At 34.5% G+C, this 20,833-nt stretch overlaps 1 protein-coding gene and 1 long non-coding RNA gene across 5 annotated transcripts in view; one reads left to right on the forward strand and one right to left on the reverse strand.

Annotated features, from left to right (window-relative positions):
• LOC135971464 (uncharacterized) overlaps positions 1 to 14,801 on the reverse strand; it is an 81,865-nt gene extending 67,064 nt beyond the window's left edge. For all 3 annotated transcript variants that reach the window (XR_012414326.1, XR_012414325.1, XR_010587699.1), the window contains exon 1: positions 14,693 to 14,801. This is a non-coding gene — a long non-coding RNA (uncharacterized lncRNA). The remainder of the gene's footprint in view (positions 1 to 14,692) is intronic.
• GABRA1 (gamma-aminobutyric acid type A receptor subunit alpha1) overlaps positions 12,341 to 20,833 on the forward strand; it is a 55,288-nt gene continuing 46,795 nt past the window's right edge. The window contains exons 1-3 of one of the 2 annotated variants that reach the window (XM_005558453.4): positions 12,341 to 12,584; positions 14,969 to 15,057; positions 18,319 to 18,431. In XM_005558453.4, the coding sequence (XP_005558510.1) occupies positions 14,984 to 15,057; positions 18,319 to 18,431 (187 nt within the window). In that variant the 5' untranslated portion in view covers positions 12,341 to 12,584; positions 14,969 to 14,983. Of the gene's footprint in view, positions 12,585 to 12,718; positions 12,792 to 14,968; positions 15,058 to 18,318; positions 18,432 to 20,833 lie in introns of those variants that run through there. The other variant, XM_045394485.3, reaches the window with a different exon arrangement.

Raw genomic sequence — 20,833 nt, forward strand, 5'->3', positions numbered from 1 at the left:
ATATGTTCTTGTTTAATTTCTGCAATAATAGACCTAATCATTGGTATTGAAAGAAGAAATAGAGAAAGACAGAGAGTTACACATAATTCACAAACTGCAACATTAGCATATTATGTTTATGTACATAGAGATTCAGGTAGCCTGGGAGTAATCGTGCATTCTAACTGCGTCTGCAGTAATGGCACCTACAGTGATGCTTTCCTCGAATTACTGATTTCTAACCTTAAGACAAATACAGAGTATTAACTTCAATCTATAAATTTAGAAACTGAGTCTCAGAGAGGTTTTTAATTATAATTTAAAAGAATATACATTGTCAGTTAAGGCCTAAAATGTTTTATGGAATATTTATCGTGTGCCAGAAACTGTGCTAAGCACTTTAGTTAAGTTATATAATTTAGACCTCATAAGAAAACATTTGAGATGGCTATTATACCTGCTTTTCAGGTGAAACATCAGATATTAGTTGGTTAAGTAGCTTATCTCAGCTCAATACTTAGCTGAGCCACGTCTGCCTGAAACTGGCCTGTTATAACTCCACCTGGACTTTTCCTTCATTGTGTTTGTGTTGAATGAAAATCTCTCTGCCATCTTTCTGCCCACCCAAGCCTGGAAATTTAGTTTAGCCCCTATCTCCATCCTCTGCCCTCGTTTGGTCTCAAGAGATGTAGAAAAAGTGTCCACTTTACTGTACCATACTACAGGGCTATCAAGTTAATCTTCACTACCTACTCTTCTGAAAGGCAAGCATATTCAAGCTGAGTGAGAAACAAGATATGCTAACTTTATCCACTGGGGTTCAACAGGAAAATGAAATGATCAAAGTTCTAAACTTAGAAGCATTTCAAAAAAATCTTGAAAAAACATTATTGACGACTTGATTTTTTGTTCATTAGACAGAAACCTATGCTCTCAACTCATAGAATATATTAATGGATGTCCAAAATGTATATTCATATACAGAAAAATTATTGTATTTCTTTTTAGAATGATATAAAGAAGAGATACTTTTTTCTTGACCATGAAGTTAACCATTTATGTCTCCAGAAACAGTGAATGGATGTGTTACATTATGTAAGGGTGAGAACAAAGGAACTTGAGACATTTAAATTTATTCTCCAGTTTAAAAGTTACTCTCCTTGCTGAGGCTATGTGAGACAAAATATTTGCAAATGAGAGAAAGAGCATCCTTGATGGAATTTTGGAGCTGTTTACTTACATAACTGTTGTACAAAACTATAGAGCCAAATGTAAACATCCTTCGACACAGGTGATAAGAGGGGTTCACTTAACAATGAGGCTATGAGAATTACACAACTAGTGAAGAGTTCCAAAATGTAGAGACAGAGAAGTAGAAAAAGTACTCTGGTTTCCATAAATATGCTACTAATGTACTCAAACATATGTTCTGTATGGTATGTAGAAACACAAAACGATTTCTCCCTGAAACAACAACAAGAAAAGAAGCAGAAGCAGGAGAAGACAAAGATGAAGATGAAAGAAGAAGAAGGAGGAGGAGGAGGAGGAGGAGTAAGTCTCCATACAGGTAACATTGCAAAAGTGAATTGGTATTTATGATGTGCATTAGACACTTTTTCTTACTCAAACATATCTCTTTAGTTGACTGACAGGTTCCATCTCCAATCATTTGTTGTTGAATTGGCAGTAGACCTCTAAGCATGTTATTTGGAAAAATGTCTAAGTTTCTGAACTATCTTATTTCTGAAGAGAAGTGTTACTCTTGGGTGACTATATAATTAGGAAGACAAAGAAAGTGAGTATGAGTTTCTAGCACTGTGCTTCCACTTCCTTCTCAACTTCTAGAAGTGAATGAAATCGCAACAATTTTGAGAACCCAGCTCTTCTTGGGTGATAATTATAACAAACCTGTCTTTGTAAACCTAGAGTTCAGACTTTGGAATTTTAAGCGAACTCTAGGTGGCATTGATTTATGTCTTCTATATCTAGGAATCTAAATGTCATTATTTTCTTTTTCTTTTGTTACTATTGCCTGAAAATTTTTCACTATATATATATATATATATACACACACACACACACATGTTTATATATATATACACATACTCATAAAAAATCATACCATATGTAAAGCATAAAATGAAAAGAGATAATTCCTGTCACTAGTTTTATGTATATGAAATGCATATCATTGCATATGCATTTTAGACCTATACTTTATCTTGTATATTCTATATATTTTGTAAAATAGGAATAATACTATTTAGATCTTTGCTCATTGAATCAGCTATACAATGATAATATCTTTTTGTGTCAGTGGATAAAGATATACCTCATTATTTAAATGTTCATATAATTTCATGATGTGAACATACCAAAATTTATTCAACTATTTTCCTATTCTCATTTATTATGTCTCTAATTTTAAAGGCACTTGCATTAGTCCTACACTAAACTTCCATATGCTTATACCCTGCACACTTGCATTCAAATATCTGTAGAATGGATTTCTAGAACTAGGATACTGATTTAAAATTTGTATACAATATATTGATAATTTGATAGCCACTAACAGATTGCCATTTTTATTACCAACAACTCAAATAAATACTGAATAGTATCACTTTTTAAAAAGTTTGCATTAGTCTGATAACTGTGACATCAAGTTGTTTTAGTTTGCGTTTCTATGATCGCAATTGCAATTGAGTATCTCCTCTCATGTTTATTGGCCACTGGTGAAATTTCCTTGTTGGCCTATTATTTTGTCCTGTGTTCTCATTTTTATGCACATTGCTTGATTTTTTCAAATTGATTTCATTAATGCATAGGATATTTGTAGGTTCCTTCTTTCACCAGTAAATAATTTTTATTTCTAGTTGGGGGTGTGAATTTAATTTTAATGTGTTTGTTTACTTGTATTTTTGTTTTATTTTATTATAATGTCTATAATCCTGTTCCATGCATTAAATAAAAAATTACACTGCTTTGGAAAACTTCCTTTTCATATACAATTTCTTGATTATGTATGGGTCTTTTCCTGAGTTCTTCATTGTAATTATAGCTGTACAAGTCTTTCTGTGCCAGAATTATTGAGTTTTATTTACTATAGCTTCATGTATATTTTTATATCCGGTAAAATTTCTATGCCTTGATTTGATGGTTTTGCTCACATTAACTCCTTCAGAGAACTTCTGGATTGATTTAACTAGTTCTAAAAATAATCTGATTAGATTATTTAGTGTCTTTTTAAAGATTTTGTATACAATAAATCTTGGAAACTCCAAGGTCGTGTACACATGTATATAGGTATGAATTCTTCAAATGGGCAGGAAAAAGTTTACCTGAATTGGCATGTCCTTTTAATATAGTGTGCCGCTCAATGAAGAAATCTCAAATTTGGATTTAGATTTGGAAACTAGATAAAAACAATGATGAGTACAAACGACAGTTACTGAGGCGTCTTCAAATAAAACTGTGATTAAGAAATAACTACTTATATTTTCTAGGAGTCATGTTTATTAAACTGTTATGTAAAATTTTAGTTTTCCTTGACATCTGACATGCTGAACTCTGAGAACTATATTTATTTTTTATGTCTGCATTAACATACTTTAATAGAAGAGCAACCTTAGAGTAAAAATTATCTTTCAAAAGGGAATAATGAGAACAGAATTTGTGACTACAATTTCAAATTTTACAACCACATTCTCTGTCTGTACTCATGAATTGTTGTTGTAGAGGAGTTACTGTAAAGGTTATAAAAATTTTATACTAAAATGTTCTCTTTTTCCCTCTACATTTTCCTGGTACTTCACAAGCTCTTATCAAGGGAGATATTAGTTCATCCTTTTTTTTTTTTTTTTTTTTTTAATTTTCTTTTGTTTTTATATACTTTTCAGAGCAAATTACACGTTGATTTTAGGAAACATAAGAAATGGCCCCATCTTGTAATGTTTGTTTGTTTGTTTTTGGAATTAATGGGGCCTTCCATGAGCACATATGTGGGAAGCAGATGCCCTACTATCTGAAAACAGGGCTTCTATTTGAGCCTTCTTTAAGACTTTGACAAAGGCTTTCTGAACCTTGACTAACCTTCCCCAACCATGTTCCTCCAAAGCCACAGGGCAATTCTACTGAATTCGTTGACTTGTTTGGGAGCCTGACAAAAATTTCTCCAGGCACTGAAATCATAATTTAAACATATGGCTGTCAGACTGACTTAGGACTGTTCAATCTGTGAAATAGCTAGTTTTCCTAGAGGTATCAAGTCTCCCAAGGTCATACAAAAAGTAACTATAGTGTTTTAACATAGTTCACAGAGGTAATAATGAAGGATAAGAACAGAACATCATTCTAGTTCTTAATTTTCAGTCACTGTTTCTAAGTTTTGACTTTATTTCACTTTGATAGTTTAGAAAAAATATAAACAAACTTTTAACTAAAATTGGTCTATATAGAAATTTTGTTTTCAGTGCAATCATAGTTGATTTTTGTGTTTAATCTGAATTTAATAACATTGATATGATTCAATTGATACATAATAGAGTGAACTTGCCTGCTAGAATATTCTAAAAAATAAATAAAACAAAAAATATGGTATAAAAATGAGCCTCTGTGAGAGCATTCCCTGATTCTTTCTTTGTCTAGTAAAAGTTGCTTTTCATTTCAGAATTTACTGAATCCAAACTACATGACTTCTTTTTCAGTATTCCTTTCTGATGTTTTGTAAATTGTTTTTTGCTTCAGCAATACCTATTCCAGTTGTTAATAAACATGTAAAACATGACAAACATAGGTTAGTTTCCTTTAGTTTCTTAGTCATTGTTTTTCATTCAATTGGTTTTGCATTCCATTTTATTTGATTTGAATTTTAAAACTTCCTTTCCTTCCTTCCTTCCTTTCTACCTTCCTTCCTTCCTTCCTCCCTCCCTCCCTCCCTCCTTCCTTCCTTTCTTTCTCTTTCTTTCTTTCCTTCTTTCTTCCTTCCTTCCTTCCGTCCTTTCTCTCTCTCTCTCTCTTTCTTTTCTTTTCTTTTCTTTCTTTCTTTCTTTCTTTCTTTCTTTCTTTCTTTCTTTCTTTCTTTCTTTCTTTCTTTCTTTCTTTCTTTCTTTCTTTCTTTCTTTCTTTCTTCTTTCTTTCTTTTCCAGCAACAACTGTTTATTTTCCAGCAAGAACTGTTGCTTGCTTCTTTCTTTCTCTCTTTCTTCCTTCCTTCCTTCTCTCCTTCCTTCCTTCCTTCCTTCCTTCCTTCCTTCCTTCCTTCCTTCCTTCCTTCCTTCCTTCCTTCCTTTCTTTCTTTCTTTCGTTCTTTCCTTCTTTCTTTCTTTCTTTCTCTTTCTTTCTTTCTTTCTTTCTTTCTTTCTTTCTTTCTTTCTTTCTTTCTTTCTTTCTTTCTTTCTTTCTTTCCTTCCTTCCTTCCTTCCTTCCTTCCTTCCTTCCTTCTTTCTTTCTTTCTTTCTTTCTTTCTTTCTTTCTTTCTTTCTTTCTTTCTTTCTTTCTTTCTTTCTTTCTTTCTTTCTTTCTTTCTTTCTTTCTTTCTTTCTTTCTTTCTTTCTTTCTTTCTTTCTTTCTTTCTTTCTTTCTCTTTTTCTTTTCTTTTCTTTTCCATGCCCGGCTAATTTTTTTGTTTTTTTTCTTAGTAGACACGGGGTTACACCATGTTAGCCAGGATGCTCTCGATCTCCTGCCCTCGTGATCCTCCCGTCTCGGCCTCCCAAAGTGCTGGGATTACAGGCTTGAACCACCGCGCCTGGCCTTATTATTATTTTTTTTTTTCTTTTCTTTGTTTTGAGACAGAGTCTTTCTTGCTCAGTCACTCAGGCTGGAGTGAAGTGACACAATCTCGGCTCACTGCAGCCTCCATCTCCCAGGTTCAAGAGATTCTCCTGCTTCAGTTTCCTGAGTAGCTGGGTAGCATGTGCCACCATGCCTGGCTAATTTTTGTATTTTTGTAGAGGCGAGTTTTCACCATGTTGGTCAGGCTGGTCTTGAACATCTGTTTATTCATCCAGAGCGTGCTTTCTGGGCCAAATCCCAAGTTATCATAGGGCTCAGTCCACATTTCTGAGATTTATATGAGCTTATCATTGATATATAATTACTCAAACGTGAATATTACTTGTTTTTAAAATGCTCGATTTCTCCTTACCCAAGCAGACACTTTCTCTCTCTCTCTCTGTCTGTGTCAAGGTTTATTTAGGTCAAAAAATAGAGAGAGAGATAGGAGAGAGGTAAAGATATCAGTATCAGTTTAGAAGTATAGATACCAATATTGATATAAAGATATAGATATTGATAACTAGTAGAGTGTTTATATAGCTATAGACAAATAGATATCTATATCCATATTTGCATATCTATATCTCTCACTATGTATACATAGAGAGAGATAAAGGAGAGACTATGAAATTTTCTCTACAGAGAAATTTTGGTGAATGTTATTATAAGCAAAATTGGAAATGGGTTAGGTTAAGAGAGATGCTTTTGTGTGATTGTAAATTATAGTAAAAATTAATTACAACAATTTTCTACATTTAACACAGGGGCACTAGTTATGTCTGGAGATATTTATGTATAGCCATAGTAAAAATGCATCTATATCCGCAAATTTGTGTTCATTTCATTCCACAAAACACAATTATTACAAACATCAAGAATTGTGAGCTATTGAACAGATGGTGCATTAGTGTCTTAATTCTTGATCTTTATTCTAGTAAATCCTTTGGTTTCATATCCTTTCCACAAATCCTATGGCCATTCAGGGCATGATGAATGATTTTTTAAATGCTGCTTTAATGTTGATGTCATTTTTTGTGTTTTATGATTTCAAACAAATATGTAAATGCAACTGTCCTGTAGGATAATGAGACCACATTAAACTCTTCAAATATTTAAACTAGACATCTCCTAACATGCCAGCAGGTTGCGAATAAGTTGAATGCAGTTTCTAGCTACAAACATGCCTAATGGTTTTCATTATTTTTGATATATAATCTCTCTAAGTTGATTCTCTCACTTAGATCTATGTTTATTTCTGCAAATAGACAATCGTTGTTACTGATCGAATATGTATTCATTCTGTTTACTTTAACAGAGAAAAACGTAAGTAAACATACATTCTTATAGTTTAAAAGGAGTTTACACATAGACTATGTGTGTACATATATTTGTGCCTTTAATTTTACCAAAGAAAACACATAAACATCCTGAATGCCTGACTTTAGCTACATATTTTTTTTAAATTGCATGTTTCCTCAATCAAGTTATATGGGATACAGTATTTTAAAGTATTTAATCTAGAGAGTTGTGACAGCATTTTAATAAATTATATGTATTTTCTTACTTCCTTCCTGACTTACATTAGTCATCATGTTACCAATTTTGTTTGGAGAGTCAAAAAATTCTTCTTCAAGGATTTAAAAAATAATTTATATATTATTTGAACTTTTAAAATAAATAAGTGTTTCTAATCATCAGCTTATTATCTTTTTTCCTAACTCTGAATAAATCTGCATTTACCTTCTTGGGTTGATGGGTTAGACATCTGTGAAAAGAAAAGTCTTTGAAAGAAAATGGGTGAATCTGGGTTACATTTGAGTTGCTGATAAACTGAAAACTGCCAAAAGAGGAAAATTGGATAGTGCCCTACTTACATAACTGTTAAATAGACTCTGATTCTCACATATGTATTTTTATTCCTGATGAGTATTTGTTGCATCTTATGGAAAAATAATGTAAATGCATCTTTTGGGGAGCCTGTGGTTGACTGTACTAGCTGTGCTTTGAGCATTCGCTGTGGTTGGCTATGTCCTGTATTATATTCTCTTCAAATGTTCCTGGTTTAACGTGTATGTAAAATAATCTATGCCCAAGGACCACGTAGTGAAAATTTCCCCCACTCAACACCTTAAAAATAAAAATATGGGCCTAGGATTAAGTTGGCACAGGAACTAGTTTTTCCCACTATCTGTCTAAGTGATACTTTTATTTCAATGGTATGAAAAATGCTGACAATATTGTCAGTATTATTAGTTATTTAAACATGCTGTAGATAATGCACTAAAATGCAGAGCAAATAAAATTTTATGGTAAGAAAAAAAGAGAGAGGAAAATTGTCATTCATTAGATGTCTATTAGGTGTCACACAAGAGGGCTATCTGATTCACATTTGTTTTCCCATGTAATGCCATCATCTGCTTATAAGATATCATTACTTCATTTGAAAAATTCAGCAATGTGCCCTTGGCCTTAAGGTTCTGAATCATCTGTGACTTCAGGTATATGTTCATGCATAATCATTTACCGTGCCATGCTAACCTGGGTTCTACTTCTGTAGAGATCAGGTGAAAAATTACATAAGCTTTGTGATCTGTCAAAGTGGTTGGGGCAAATAATCTCTAAGTTTCACTGGACTGCAAACACTTATGACTCAAATATAAATAAATGTTGTTTTTGCTATATTCACCATGTTTCTCAGTATGCTGAAATACTAAACGAGACTTTCAGCCTGGGAAAAATAATTTGTCTAAATCACCCAGATGACAAAGATGTCTAGATTAATGAACAATAAAATAACGTATTACTTAAACCACATTTATTTTCTTTAACTCCTACTGAGCTATATTTCAATATCATTTACAAAAGAAGAGACATCTCTCTGGATATGCTAGTAGAGTCAATTAAACATGGTGGTCTGTATTATATACAGAGGAATTAGAAAAGTGGGACTACTTAAATGAGTATAATGGAATATTCCATATAAATATTCATATATGTAATGTATAATGTTAAAACACACTTTCTGTGTATATATCTGAGCCATTCAAATACATTTTAAAAGATCTATTTGGTCTGAGTTTCATCTAAAGTTAATTTGGTATTTTATTATTTTTACTTATTTATTTGCCTTCACTCTACATTATTTTGTAAATGATAAAAAGACACACTGAATAAATGAGAACACTCTTGCTATTTTTTTTCTCATTTGGTTCACATTTAGTTAAAGAAGGTAAAAACATTTCTCTGTTGAATAGAATCAGCACCACTTCATCAATTAGGTCAGGGCTTCCTGCCATTTAAAATTGACAGGAAAAGCAAAATGTGCCAGACTGCAGCACTGGAGATAGAGTTATTAGGAATCCCTAGCATCCCTGGTTCTAGATTTGACCTCAAATTCTTTCTGCCAAGATTTTGTAACTATTAGGAGGGTCTTGGCCACTGGCCTCATGAGACAAAAGAAAGGTAGTTTAAATCTCTGAAATACTAAAGTAAGCCTGATTCTATGTTCCAGTAGGATGTATTGGATCATCGAAATAAAACTCTTGCCATGAATAAATAATAATAAATATTCAGAGATGATTTTCATGTGACTGATATAAAGATGGTCAAGCATGGATATAAAATGAATGAAAAGATTTTACTATGAGCTCAGTCTCACAGTAAGGAAACAGAGTAATGTAGAAGTGTGGTTAAGAGAATGGGCTTTGAAGTCAGAGCATTTGGTTTTGCATTTTAGTGTGGATACTCACGAGCTGTGTGACCTTAGCCAAGTCTTTTGATCTCTCTAGTCTACAATTTGCAGAATGATTTGTGTAACAGAAATATTAAGACCATCTTTCATAGAGACTCATTTTGAGAATCAAACTGAATTATTATGAAAATTACTTTGCACATTACTTGGCACCAAACAGAATATTAAGCACCATGGTTATTATCATTTTAAAAAACTGACATCATTATATGCACACATAGTTTGAAGTGGTTCATTCTGGCTAAAACAAAACACAAGAATATCAAAAATTATATAAAATATTTAATATAAAAACACAATATAAAGTAAGTATTTTCTTGTCATTAATTTATTATATTTTATGGTAGTATGTGCATATATTAAAGACATCTCAGATGGAACACAATAAACCCATCCATAATTAGAGTATCAATTGATGTTTTGGAGTACCAAAATATCAATATTTTTAGACACAATTTACGAAAAATATAGATGTCTCAAAGCAAATTACATGTATGTGTATGTACACATATGTGCATATATATATTATAAGCTGATATTCATAGAGAATCATCCAGTAAAATCTATCTTGTGAGTATTGTATTTTAAAGAGAGAGTCATAGTATAGGTATTTCCATTTCCATATACACACTATAGCCCCCAAATTATTTAATATTTATTTCTTTAAATGTATGAAAATGCTGTGCAATTGTATCCTGTTTCATAATCACATAAAAATTTTTAATCTGAAGCAGAATGTAATTGGCATTGCTCTGAGACTATTGTTCACATGATGAAGCTTGAGTGACTTTGTTTGCAAAACCAAAATCAGCAGAGTGATTTGGTTGTATTCCATTAGATAAAGGATACAAAGTTATTTTCGATTGGTAGAAGATCACTAAAGGACCTGCAACAGTTTAGCCAGGAGAACACTGAAAACTCAGATTTTTATAACTGTTTATTTTCATTAAAACAAGACAAAATTGTGAAACTGCATTGTAGATGATGTAAAAGAATCATGTTTTCTAATTGTTAACTTAGGATTTCATTATTAATCATAAATCTCATTAAATTCAGTTTTATTCTCAAAACTACTCAATAAATTAAGTAATCAATGGATAAGTAAATAAAAATTGGTTAATGACACATAGGGAAGCCGTGATGTTTCTTCAGTGAATATCTTTAAGCATACATCAGCATTTATTATATCTGAACATAGCAGGCAATTACTGCCCAGAAACAGGGGTATCTTAACACAATCTTCAAATCTCTCTTCCAAAATTTACCTCTAAAATCATTTCCCAGTTGACACTTGACCACAAAACTCAGAAGGTAACCAAGCCCAACCCCTAATGTGGTCTTCAATTTTATATTCCTTATTATTGCAATCACCTTGTTTGAGCTGATTGTATTGCTGCACAAGGTCAAGAAGCACTTGTAGAATCATAAACCCCAAAGTGGTTATGGACTGGCTACTCAGGTTTTTTTCTTCACTTGCTCAGGCTCCACCCCATCCGAAACGTCTTCTCTGCTAGGAGCTCACTAGGAGAAAATGACCAGTGAGCTTACCAAAGCTCAGACCTTATTCACCAGGAACATTGCGTGGGGCACGTCACCTTTTCAGCACCTCCTGCCATAACTGGACGCAAGTGCTGAAGGGACAGCTCCCAGTGATCTAGGTTTTACTAAGCGCTCCCAGGAAGGCAGCACTCATCCCCTCTCTGCTACAAACAGCCATTCACAAAATCTGAGGAGGAAAACACAGTCATCCCTGATTCCTTGGAAATTTAGTTAGACTGATGTTGAAACACACCCCCCTTTCCTAGTGTATAATTATTTGTGGGTGGAGAGCTACCAGGGAGGGTAATAGAAGAGGCCGGAGACGGGGAAAAAAGTAGACGAGGATTTCGTCCTGACTTCTAAAAATTCCCCCTCTCCCTCTCCCATTTTCCTAATCCGAGAATGATGGAGCTCGAGGCAAAGGAATGATTCCGGAAATGGAGGTATGCCTCTCAAGCCTACAAATGATCAGGATGATTTATTAGTTAAATATTCTTCGTCCAGGAACCCAGCACAATTCAGAGGTAACAGCGCCTGCGTTTTCTCCATGATAACACAGACAAACAGTTGCTTAAAAAGGTAAAAACCCGGTTCCGGAGGGTGTTTTTGCTGTCCTCTAAGCTACAGAAGAACGTGGGGTGGAAAGCGCTCCCAACCCGAGAAAGTGCGACTCTCTAAACCCAGTAGCCAATTTCCTACCTGCCAGAGCTCTTTCCTACCAACCGTCACCATTCGTGACTCTGCAAGACACGGGGACTTAGACATATGTGTGGGAGTGTGTGTGTGTGAGGGAGAGAGGCGAGACGAGTGCTCTCTCCACACGTGTAACCCTGCATCTCCCTGTTTCAGAGCTTGCGTTCATTCATATGCAGGCAGTGGTTTAATATTTGATCAAAGGTAGAATAGTTGCACTGAAGAGTTGTATTTTTAATGGGCTCACCTTAAAATCGGGTGTTCATAAATTGCAAGTGTGGAAAGACTCTAAGTGCAGTCCGTATGTCTCTCACCCTTTCTACCCTTCCCTCCCCCATTGCCGCTCCCCCCAAAAAAGAGAAGCTTGCAGCAGACTGTAGAAGGATTTGAGCCTGCAGCTAGCGAGAAGGGGATTAGGGCCAGAGTGGTGCAAGTTAAATTGTGCTGCATATAAAAAATGGGCGGATTGGTCTCCAGATCCAGAGGCTGGTACCACCTTCCTTTCTAAAATAAAATCTCTCTGGCATGAAGTCACCGCCTATTTCACATCCGGTTTGCCCTGGGACGTATTACTACTGTCTTGGTAAAGAGAAATCTTTTGTTGTATAGCTGCAGATTGGATATTGGGAAGCAAATTTGGGTGTGAAATCTTCAGCAAAGGAGCACGCAGAGTCCATGATGGCTCAGACCAAGTGAGTGAGAGGCAGAGCGAGGACGCCCCTCTGCTCCGGCGCGCCCGGACTCGGACTCGCAGACTCGCGCTGGTTCCAGTCTCTCCACGATTCTCTCTCCCAGACTTTTTTTCCCCGGTCTTAAGAGATCCTGTGTCCAGAAGGGGCCCTAGGTAAGTGCGACTTTGGACCACGATACACAGACAGAGCTTTGAACGTGGCTTTTCCTAGCTGGAGAGACAGGAATGTTATAGTCGGGGGGGGGGGGGAGACGGGGGGGGAACGGGGGGGAGATGGGAGAGAGAGGGAGAGAGAGAGAAGAGGGAGAGCGAGCGAGCGAGCAAGGGAGCGAGCAGGACAGGAGCCTGATCCCACAGCAGGTAGAAACAACGAAATGTTTTTCTTTCAGGGTGAAACCGCAGCAATATAAGAGCATTATTTTTCCGCTGTCTTTCTTCTTTTCTTCTCCTCTTTCTTAAGCATATTTGAATGTATTCCGCAGGGTGGGTGGCGGCATGTTGTTTGGGGCTTTTATTATTTATTTATTTATGTATTTATTTATTTTTGCAAGGGGGAGCTGGGATGAGTTGGGGAGGGGCGTTGGGGGCCATCATCTAAAGTTAAGACGCTGGGACAGAAAACCTGTCTCACTGTTCCGTCATCCTAGGGAAGGCACTCTCTTGTCCTGGCTGCAAAATCGCCTGTTTCCCCCTTTCCAGTGGACGCTGGTGAAATGTCCTCTGGTGTAGGGGTCTCTCCCATTCTGAGCACGAAAACTCAACTTAGTCTTTGATATGGGTGGCATGGGATGGTAACATTTGGAGTGTGTGTCTGGGGGAGGGGGAGGATGAAGGTAGAAAGTGGTAAGACTGCAGCTTAGCCTTTCTTTTAAACTATTATGTTTGTATTTGCAAGAAACTTTCTTAACAACTGAAGTACCATGATAGATTTTGTTTTTCTCTTTTAAAAATGTCAGAAGAGGGCAAAAAGCGACCGTGCCTTGTCAAAGGATTTTGCTGTGGTTTGTTTACCCATTCAGATATTCAATCTTTTTTATAAAGATCAACAAAAATTAATAGGGCTAAGAGAAGTTGTTTTTCCCTCTTAACAAATGATAAATATTAGTAAAAGGGTAAATTAAAATTTTGCAATTTAGATGTAGTATTTGAACATAATATTTATCCAAGATTTCTTGTCATAGTCAACTAATCTGTTTCAAAACCAGTCACTAAATTACTAAATTAAGTAAAAGCTATGATGAAGCTCAGAGTTCTTATCTCTAGACCATTTCGCTCTAAACATATTATGTTTCATTGCTTACATGCCTGTTTGTAATGGTTTTTAGTGATTTAAATGATTTCTGAGAGTGCAGAAAGCATTTTGTAGATGTATTTAAAAGCATATCACATTAAGCTATAGAAGGTTTAGTGAAAAAGAGGCTGTAAAAGATTGCAATCTATTAATCACTTACCCTACAAAGATGTATAGATTAAATACTTTTAACATTCCTTATATTATGACTGGAATTAATTACAGCACATTAAAATGTTACCATAGCTGCTCCTTATTCAGGTAGTGCATTGAATTTCGAAAACTGATACCACACGTAGACTATATACATTTTTAATTCTGTAAGCTTTCTGTAGTCCTCCAGTTCTCCAACATTCCACTACCAAGTCTAAATTCAACAATCAGATGGTGATTGATTGCACTTTACCTAAGAGGTAAAAAAGATCCCTTTATTCATGCAAAGCAAAGCACTCCAGCTTCCATCTGTTTGAGATGAAACATTTTCTAGCAGCAACCTGGCAGAATTTGAGAGGGCTTGAAAGATATGTGTGGGCATGTTTGTGTGCATTTGTGTGTGTGGTTTGTATGTGAGAGAGATCAGCACATGGCTTGACTATAAAGTGTGTCCTTTAGCTTCACAGAAACATTAGGAAGCATATTTAACAAAGCAGTCACAGGCACAGAATAAAAGCACGACTCCGGCATTCAACAGTGTGTTTCCTATGTTTTTAAATAGAAAGAAATACAGTTGCTTCTGAAATCAAGGTACCTGCAGAATTCAAAGAGGAATTCAGCCATCACAACATGTTAACCTATCCCATCCAATCCCTAAATATGTTCTTCCTCTTAGAGACACCAGCTTAACAATTTTAATGCACAGTTCACTGTGGAAACTCAAATCATAAAGGTCCAAATTTTCAGATGATAAACAACAAGAAGAGAACAAACCAAACTATATTATAAATATAAAATCCAGAGATAAACAACTCACAGTTTTTATGTTGAGCAATACTGTCACCTGAAAGCGTTTCAACTTGTATTCTTTTACAGGAGAATAAGGACACTGATATGTTTCTGAATGGAGAAATGGAAGGGAAAGTGGAGAATGGATGGTCCAGGTTTCCATTGCTTCCAATGAGGTGTCATATCCCAGTGAGGTCATTTCCTGACTTCAAAGCATTCATCTAAACTGCCTCAGTCAGCCCTGGTGGTTATAACCTGATGTTTCTTCCTACAGACATTGATATCTACTTATTCTACTTTTCAGCTGCTCCAGCCCGCGATGAGGAAAAGTCCAGGTCTGTCTGACTATCTTTGGGCCTGGATCCTCCTTCTCAGCACGTTGACTGGAAGAAGGTGGGGACACTTTTTAAAAAATCTGCATGAAAATTTCATTAACTTTTCATTTATTTTATCGGGGGAAGAAAATTGTCCTCAAATGAATTTATGACTAAGGGAATTCAGAAAACTTAACTGCAATAATTTCCAGCTAAGAGTAAAGAGCAGCAGTATGAAAAAAAAAAAAAATCAGTATATTTGCATGTTAGTTAGAATACACTTAGCAAGTCATTGTTAAGACATATATTAATTCAACATTTAAGTCTTACATTGAACTTTTCGCTCTTCAGCTGGAACTGAACAAAACATGCGGTTTCCTAATTCTTAGAAAAAGTTACCCCAATTAGTGGTTGCATACTATGTAAGCTGATTTTTTAACAAGAAAATTTCTAGCCTATTGTAAAGACCATACAATAACTTTTGTATTTATAGAAATGGAAAGTTTTAAATAATATGTTTAATTTGAAAATCGTGTCTCTATAAAAGCATGTGCATATCATATTTTGAAATCATTGTCTACATAACAAATAAAGGTGGACTATACGAGACAAATATTTAAGAACTTTGGTAAAATCAAATTTCTCTATTTAAAAAAACAATTACTAATTGTTTATAAAGCTTAACCATAGTCAAAATATGTTCTAATGATCCAGTCAAGCATGTTAAATTAATATAGTAGAAACTATTTACATGACTAAGTATTACAGATTTTTCTTTATCTGCTTTTGTATTTCTTGTGCAGCCTATTTCTGTGGTCCCTAAGAAAGTCAGACATATCATAAAAACATGAGTTTATTCAAAATGTAATGGCAAGTGAACTCTTAAGAGTTAAGATAGGGAGATGGAATAGTCTGGAAAGACATATGAATTTAGGAAGGTTTATTTTAATTCAGAAGTTGTCTGTTGTTGTTTTTTGCTATTGTGTAAGGTAAACACTGACAGACAGGCATTATTATCAGATATCCTTAATGTGAGAAGTTAAATGTCTTTACTGCTTTTGAAAAATTATATGAAGTGTTACTATTGCAATGACCTGTAGATGGAGTTAGTGCACAGTGTTTTATTATATAGTGGTTCATATAGAATCAAAATCAGGTACTGTAACTGGCATTTCTCTTCAAAATATATATTCAGTTTAGGAAACACTACATTGGCATGGGTGTTTAATACCAAATGAACAAGCATCTTATTCGTAGGGTTTTTCTCTGGCAATTACAACTTGACATAGCAAGTTAGAAGTGAAGATGAAGTGTCATTAAAAAATCACGTAAAAGAAAGATTTCTATCCCTGTTGGGAAAGCAGAACTGGTGTTGGGGAAAAGGCAGTGGTCTCTTTGGGCATCTGTATTCCAATGCAAACAATTGGTGAAAATATTTGTAAGATAAAATCAGGAAGAAAAGCATTTTCTGAGTTTTATATAAGCTGTAAAATCTTAGAGGGTGTAGGTAACGGTAATAAGCACTCTATATTGTAAGAATTGTTTTAATAATCTAAGTTTATTTCATCATGCTACCCCATTTCATCTTTTCTTTCTTCTTATTGTATTGCTTTCTTTCTCAGAGTTCCCGATCAGGGCCTCCTCACAACTTAGGGTGTTCTAGCATTTCTTTTCCATTTTTATCAAGATGACCTTCCAGTATCCTTGAAAGATGCAGGCATGGCAGTTGATTTTGTGACAATAAGTTTTTATAAATAATTGCATTCATAAAACTATTTTTGCCTTACTGCTGTCATCTGCCAGTGAGACCTACTGGAAGACACTTAGCTTGTTGAAAATTTGGTTTAAAAAGCAGCAAGAGGTTTAATTTTGCCATAAGAGAGTAAGCCCTCAATCTGCATGGCATCAGTGTTGAAATTAGGAGAATGAAAAATTGTTTCAAAGAGGCACATCACATATATCCAATATTATGGATAGCCTTTAGTTTTAGTAACTTTACCAAATTAAAAGTTTATCAGAATAATAGCCATTGCATTTTGCCGATACAAAATTAATTACCTGCAAAACAGTGTTTGGTTTTGAAATGATATTTTGATCGTATATCTTGCTGCTGTCAAATAAGTGAATTCTGGTTTCAAATGTTACTATTTTTCTTATATTTATCAGTAATATCAACACATAGGAGTGAAGCACAAGGCATATTAAGTAGCAAATACAAAAGTGATCATTTGTGGCAGTTTCTTAGTTTACACCCTGTATTCATTTTGCTTTTGTACTCAAGGTCAGAACTATGATTGAAATATATCAGTAAACGTGATCCATCCTAAGATAGAAAACTCTTCTCTCAAAGGATTTTGGAGTTGTCATGCTAATCATCACATAAAATATGATTCAAGGAGCATAGATAGCAATGTGATTGATGTAGGAAATACACAATTTTTGAACTGAGGTCACTATGTGGTTGAAACACAAAGACTAATAATGGCAAGGGATACAAGCTGCATCTTCAACTAGTAACGTTCAAATATAAGTAATTATCCCAATAGAGAAGCAGGAAAATAAAGTTTCAGACCAGAATTTGAAGAAAGTTAGGTAATAGGTCAAGTTTTGCTCACAAATAGGTGTGCCTTCTTAAACAAAACACTAAAACTGTACTACAGCTTAGTCAACTGTAAATTAAGATTATTGAACTTGATCTTTCTAAAGGTTCTGTTTACATCTAAGACTAGAAATAATGAAAATTAATTAGCTGTGTGAACAGACAAATTTTAATCATTGGGTTATGAATCTTAAGAGGAATGGAAATTTGCACACTGATGTAAAATATAATTTTCCTAAGAAATACGTTTTATCTAAATCTCTTTAAAGAACATCAAGAAAACCCCGCCAAAACACAAACCTATATGAAGTGAATGAAGGAAGGGATGTTGGTGGGTTAAAACTTAGGCTTTTGCTACATGTTCAATTAAAAAAAATCAGTTATTTTGGTAACTCTTTTTAATTTGTAAAGAAGTTTCCTATTTTTTTTTCACGTGCATTAGCATTCTTGCTTGCTCAGAGAAGACATGCATTGTAACGTAACATACATGATAATTCAAAAAGTAAACAGATAGAAGTCATTTCTCATAATTTTCCTTTCACATTTAAAAAATGAAAATTAAAAATATAATTAAATGCCCAGAGTTTAAAAATAACATTCTTTTTCACCTTGTGAAAAAATAATTTTCAAGTTAAGATTCAGTTGAAAGCAAGGTAGAAAAACTGAGAAAGGATTTATTTGGAAAGAGGTTTTAGTAGAAATGTATACTTTAGCTATTGCTTCTCTTTATGTTTTTTTCAGCTATGGACAGCCATCGTTACAAGATGAACTTAAAGACAATACCACTGTCTTCACCAGGATTTTGGACAGACTCCTAGACGGTTATGACAATCGCCTGAGACCAGGATTGGGAGGTAGGTTGCATTATTGTATTTTTGTTTTAGAGAATAATATGAAATCTCTACTATTACAGCCTTACTTTGCCTCTAAATGGTCAAATAATAAAAATGGTAACATGTCATTTAATGATGAATCTATTTTTAATAGATCACTCTATGTTAATTCAAGTTACTATGTAGTTTCCTAGCCATATGTAGTAAAAAGCAGACACAGACTTCTAATAATGACACGAAGGAGATGCTACATTTATGTGATAAGCACAGTACTTTCCATGAACGATTTTCTCATATGGGTAAACACTGGGATAATATTCTATCTTCCAGCACAAAGACTGCAGCTACCTCACCTAGTACTACTATGTCTGCATTTAATTCCAGCAGGGTATCTTTGATTCTGTTGGTTCAAACATTTATTTTGGAATATTACATATTGATCCACTATTATGTGTTAAATTGCCACCACGTCTAGGCTAATAAGGGAATGAGATAGATGGTAGCGTTGTAGTTTAACTGTGCATTTGAACTTATACCCTAATTTTCTTAATACAATTTTATTTTTCCTGGTATATCAATTACTCAGTTATATTGATACATTTCTGCTTAGGAAGAAGACAGCACTTAATAACACAATATGTGTAACAATAAGAGTAAATAGTTCTAGGAATTGCACACATTTGAATAACACTTGAATAAGATAATTAAACTACCTTATTTGGTTAAACAAACACTAATGAAGCCAAATCAAGATATTGATCTCAGAGTAAAGCAAGTGAACCAAAGAAATAAATTATCATTCAAAGTCACACAGTAAACCAAGGTTAGAATCCATGATTCCCAACTATAGTTGATACTGAACCTTTCCTAAAGCATTTGTAGTAACTATTTAATAGCAATATTTAAATAGTGATTAAATGGCAGTATTAAGAAAGCCACCTCTTCTTCATTTAGATAGCACAGATAAGCAAAGAATAAAAAGCTTACAAATTCAAACAATGATTTTTCAACTAAATGGTTGCATGGATTTACAGTTACTTTTAAAAAAATATTTTGCATAGTGTAATGACATGGATGTGCATTATGGGTCTATTTTGAAGCTGCCAAACGTCATTAGTGTCTCAGAGGTTTAAGGGAAACTGCCTTGTCAAAGACACAACCCAAATATATGTCAAAGGTCTTACCAGGTGTCCTTTTTAATCAATTTCAAACACTCATTTTAGGACATACTATACAAATTTCCTCAGGTTTAGACTTCACCAAGTTTATATTCAGGTTTTAGAAAAAATTCTTTAAGTCAAAATAGAGTGATCACAAAATGGGGAGCCTAATTGTGTATATGGTATGTTAAAATACTGCTTGTGTACATTTAAACATCTCAATTGTCTTCAAAAGTTTTTTTATTCATAAAATTTGCAATCAGTTACAAAACTAGCTAGTTGAGGAATGTATGTAAAGAAGAAAAGCCAGGCTAGTGATATAAATTTTACATAGCAAGACTTTTGAAAATACTGGTTGGAGGCCGGGCGCGGTGGCTCAAGCCTGTAATCCCAGCACTTTGGGAGGCCGAGACGGGCGGATCACAAGGTCAGGAGGTCGAGACCATCCTGGCTAACACCGTGAAACCCCATCTCTGCTAAAAAAAAAAAAAAAAAAAAAAAAAAAAATGCCAAAAACTAGCCGGGCGAGGTGACGGGCACCTGTAGTCCCAGTTACTCAGGAGGCTGAGGCAGGAGAATGGCGTAAATCCGGGAGGCGGAGCTTGCAGTGAGCTGAGATCCGGCTGCTGCACTCCAGCCTGGAAGACAGAGCGAGACTCCGCCTCAAACAACAACAACAACAACAACAAAAAAGGAAATACTGGTTGGAATGTATCTGATGACTTTACCTCATTTCCTTCCTGCCCTGTGCTATCATTCCCTAAAAAATCAGCAGAATTTCACAACATATTTAAAACATTTCTCTTCATCCTGGTTTAGAAAATTCTGTTTAATATTTTGACACGTAAATATGAGTATTATCTGACAGATTTGTGCATCATCTTCAATTTATTAAATAATTTTACACACAAACTGTTAAAATATTAGCCATGTGGTTATGTTATTGTTCAGAGTACACGTAGCAAGCTGTGACTGTTCATTTCCTTTTAATTGTATGTAATAACTCTTTAATAAATGTATACATTAACCCATTCATCAAATAAATTTTAGGAGAAATTATTTTAACTAATCCTCATATGCATTCCTAGACCCTGGAGAGCCTTAGACCTCGAAGATATAAAGATTAGACTGAGAGTACATTGAAAAGCTAATTTTCAATACTGGTGATACTGGTAGATTTGCTTACAGGAATAACTACATTAATTCCTATTGTCAATTGCTATTTTTGTAGAATCTACTTTTATCATCTAGTTAATCCCAGAA

This window comes from Macaca fascicularis, chromosome 6 (genome assembly GCF_037993035.2).
Source record: "Macaca fascicularis isolate 582-1 chromosome 6, T2T-MFA8v1.1".
In the NCBI taxonomy this organism is placed as follows: domain Eukaryota; kingdom Metazoa; phylum Chordata; class Mammalia; order Primates; family Cercopithecidae; genus Macaca; species Macaca fascicularis.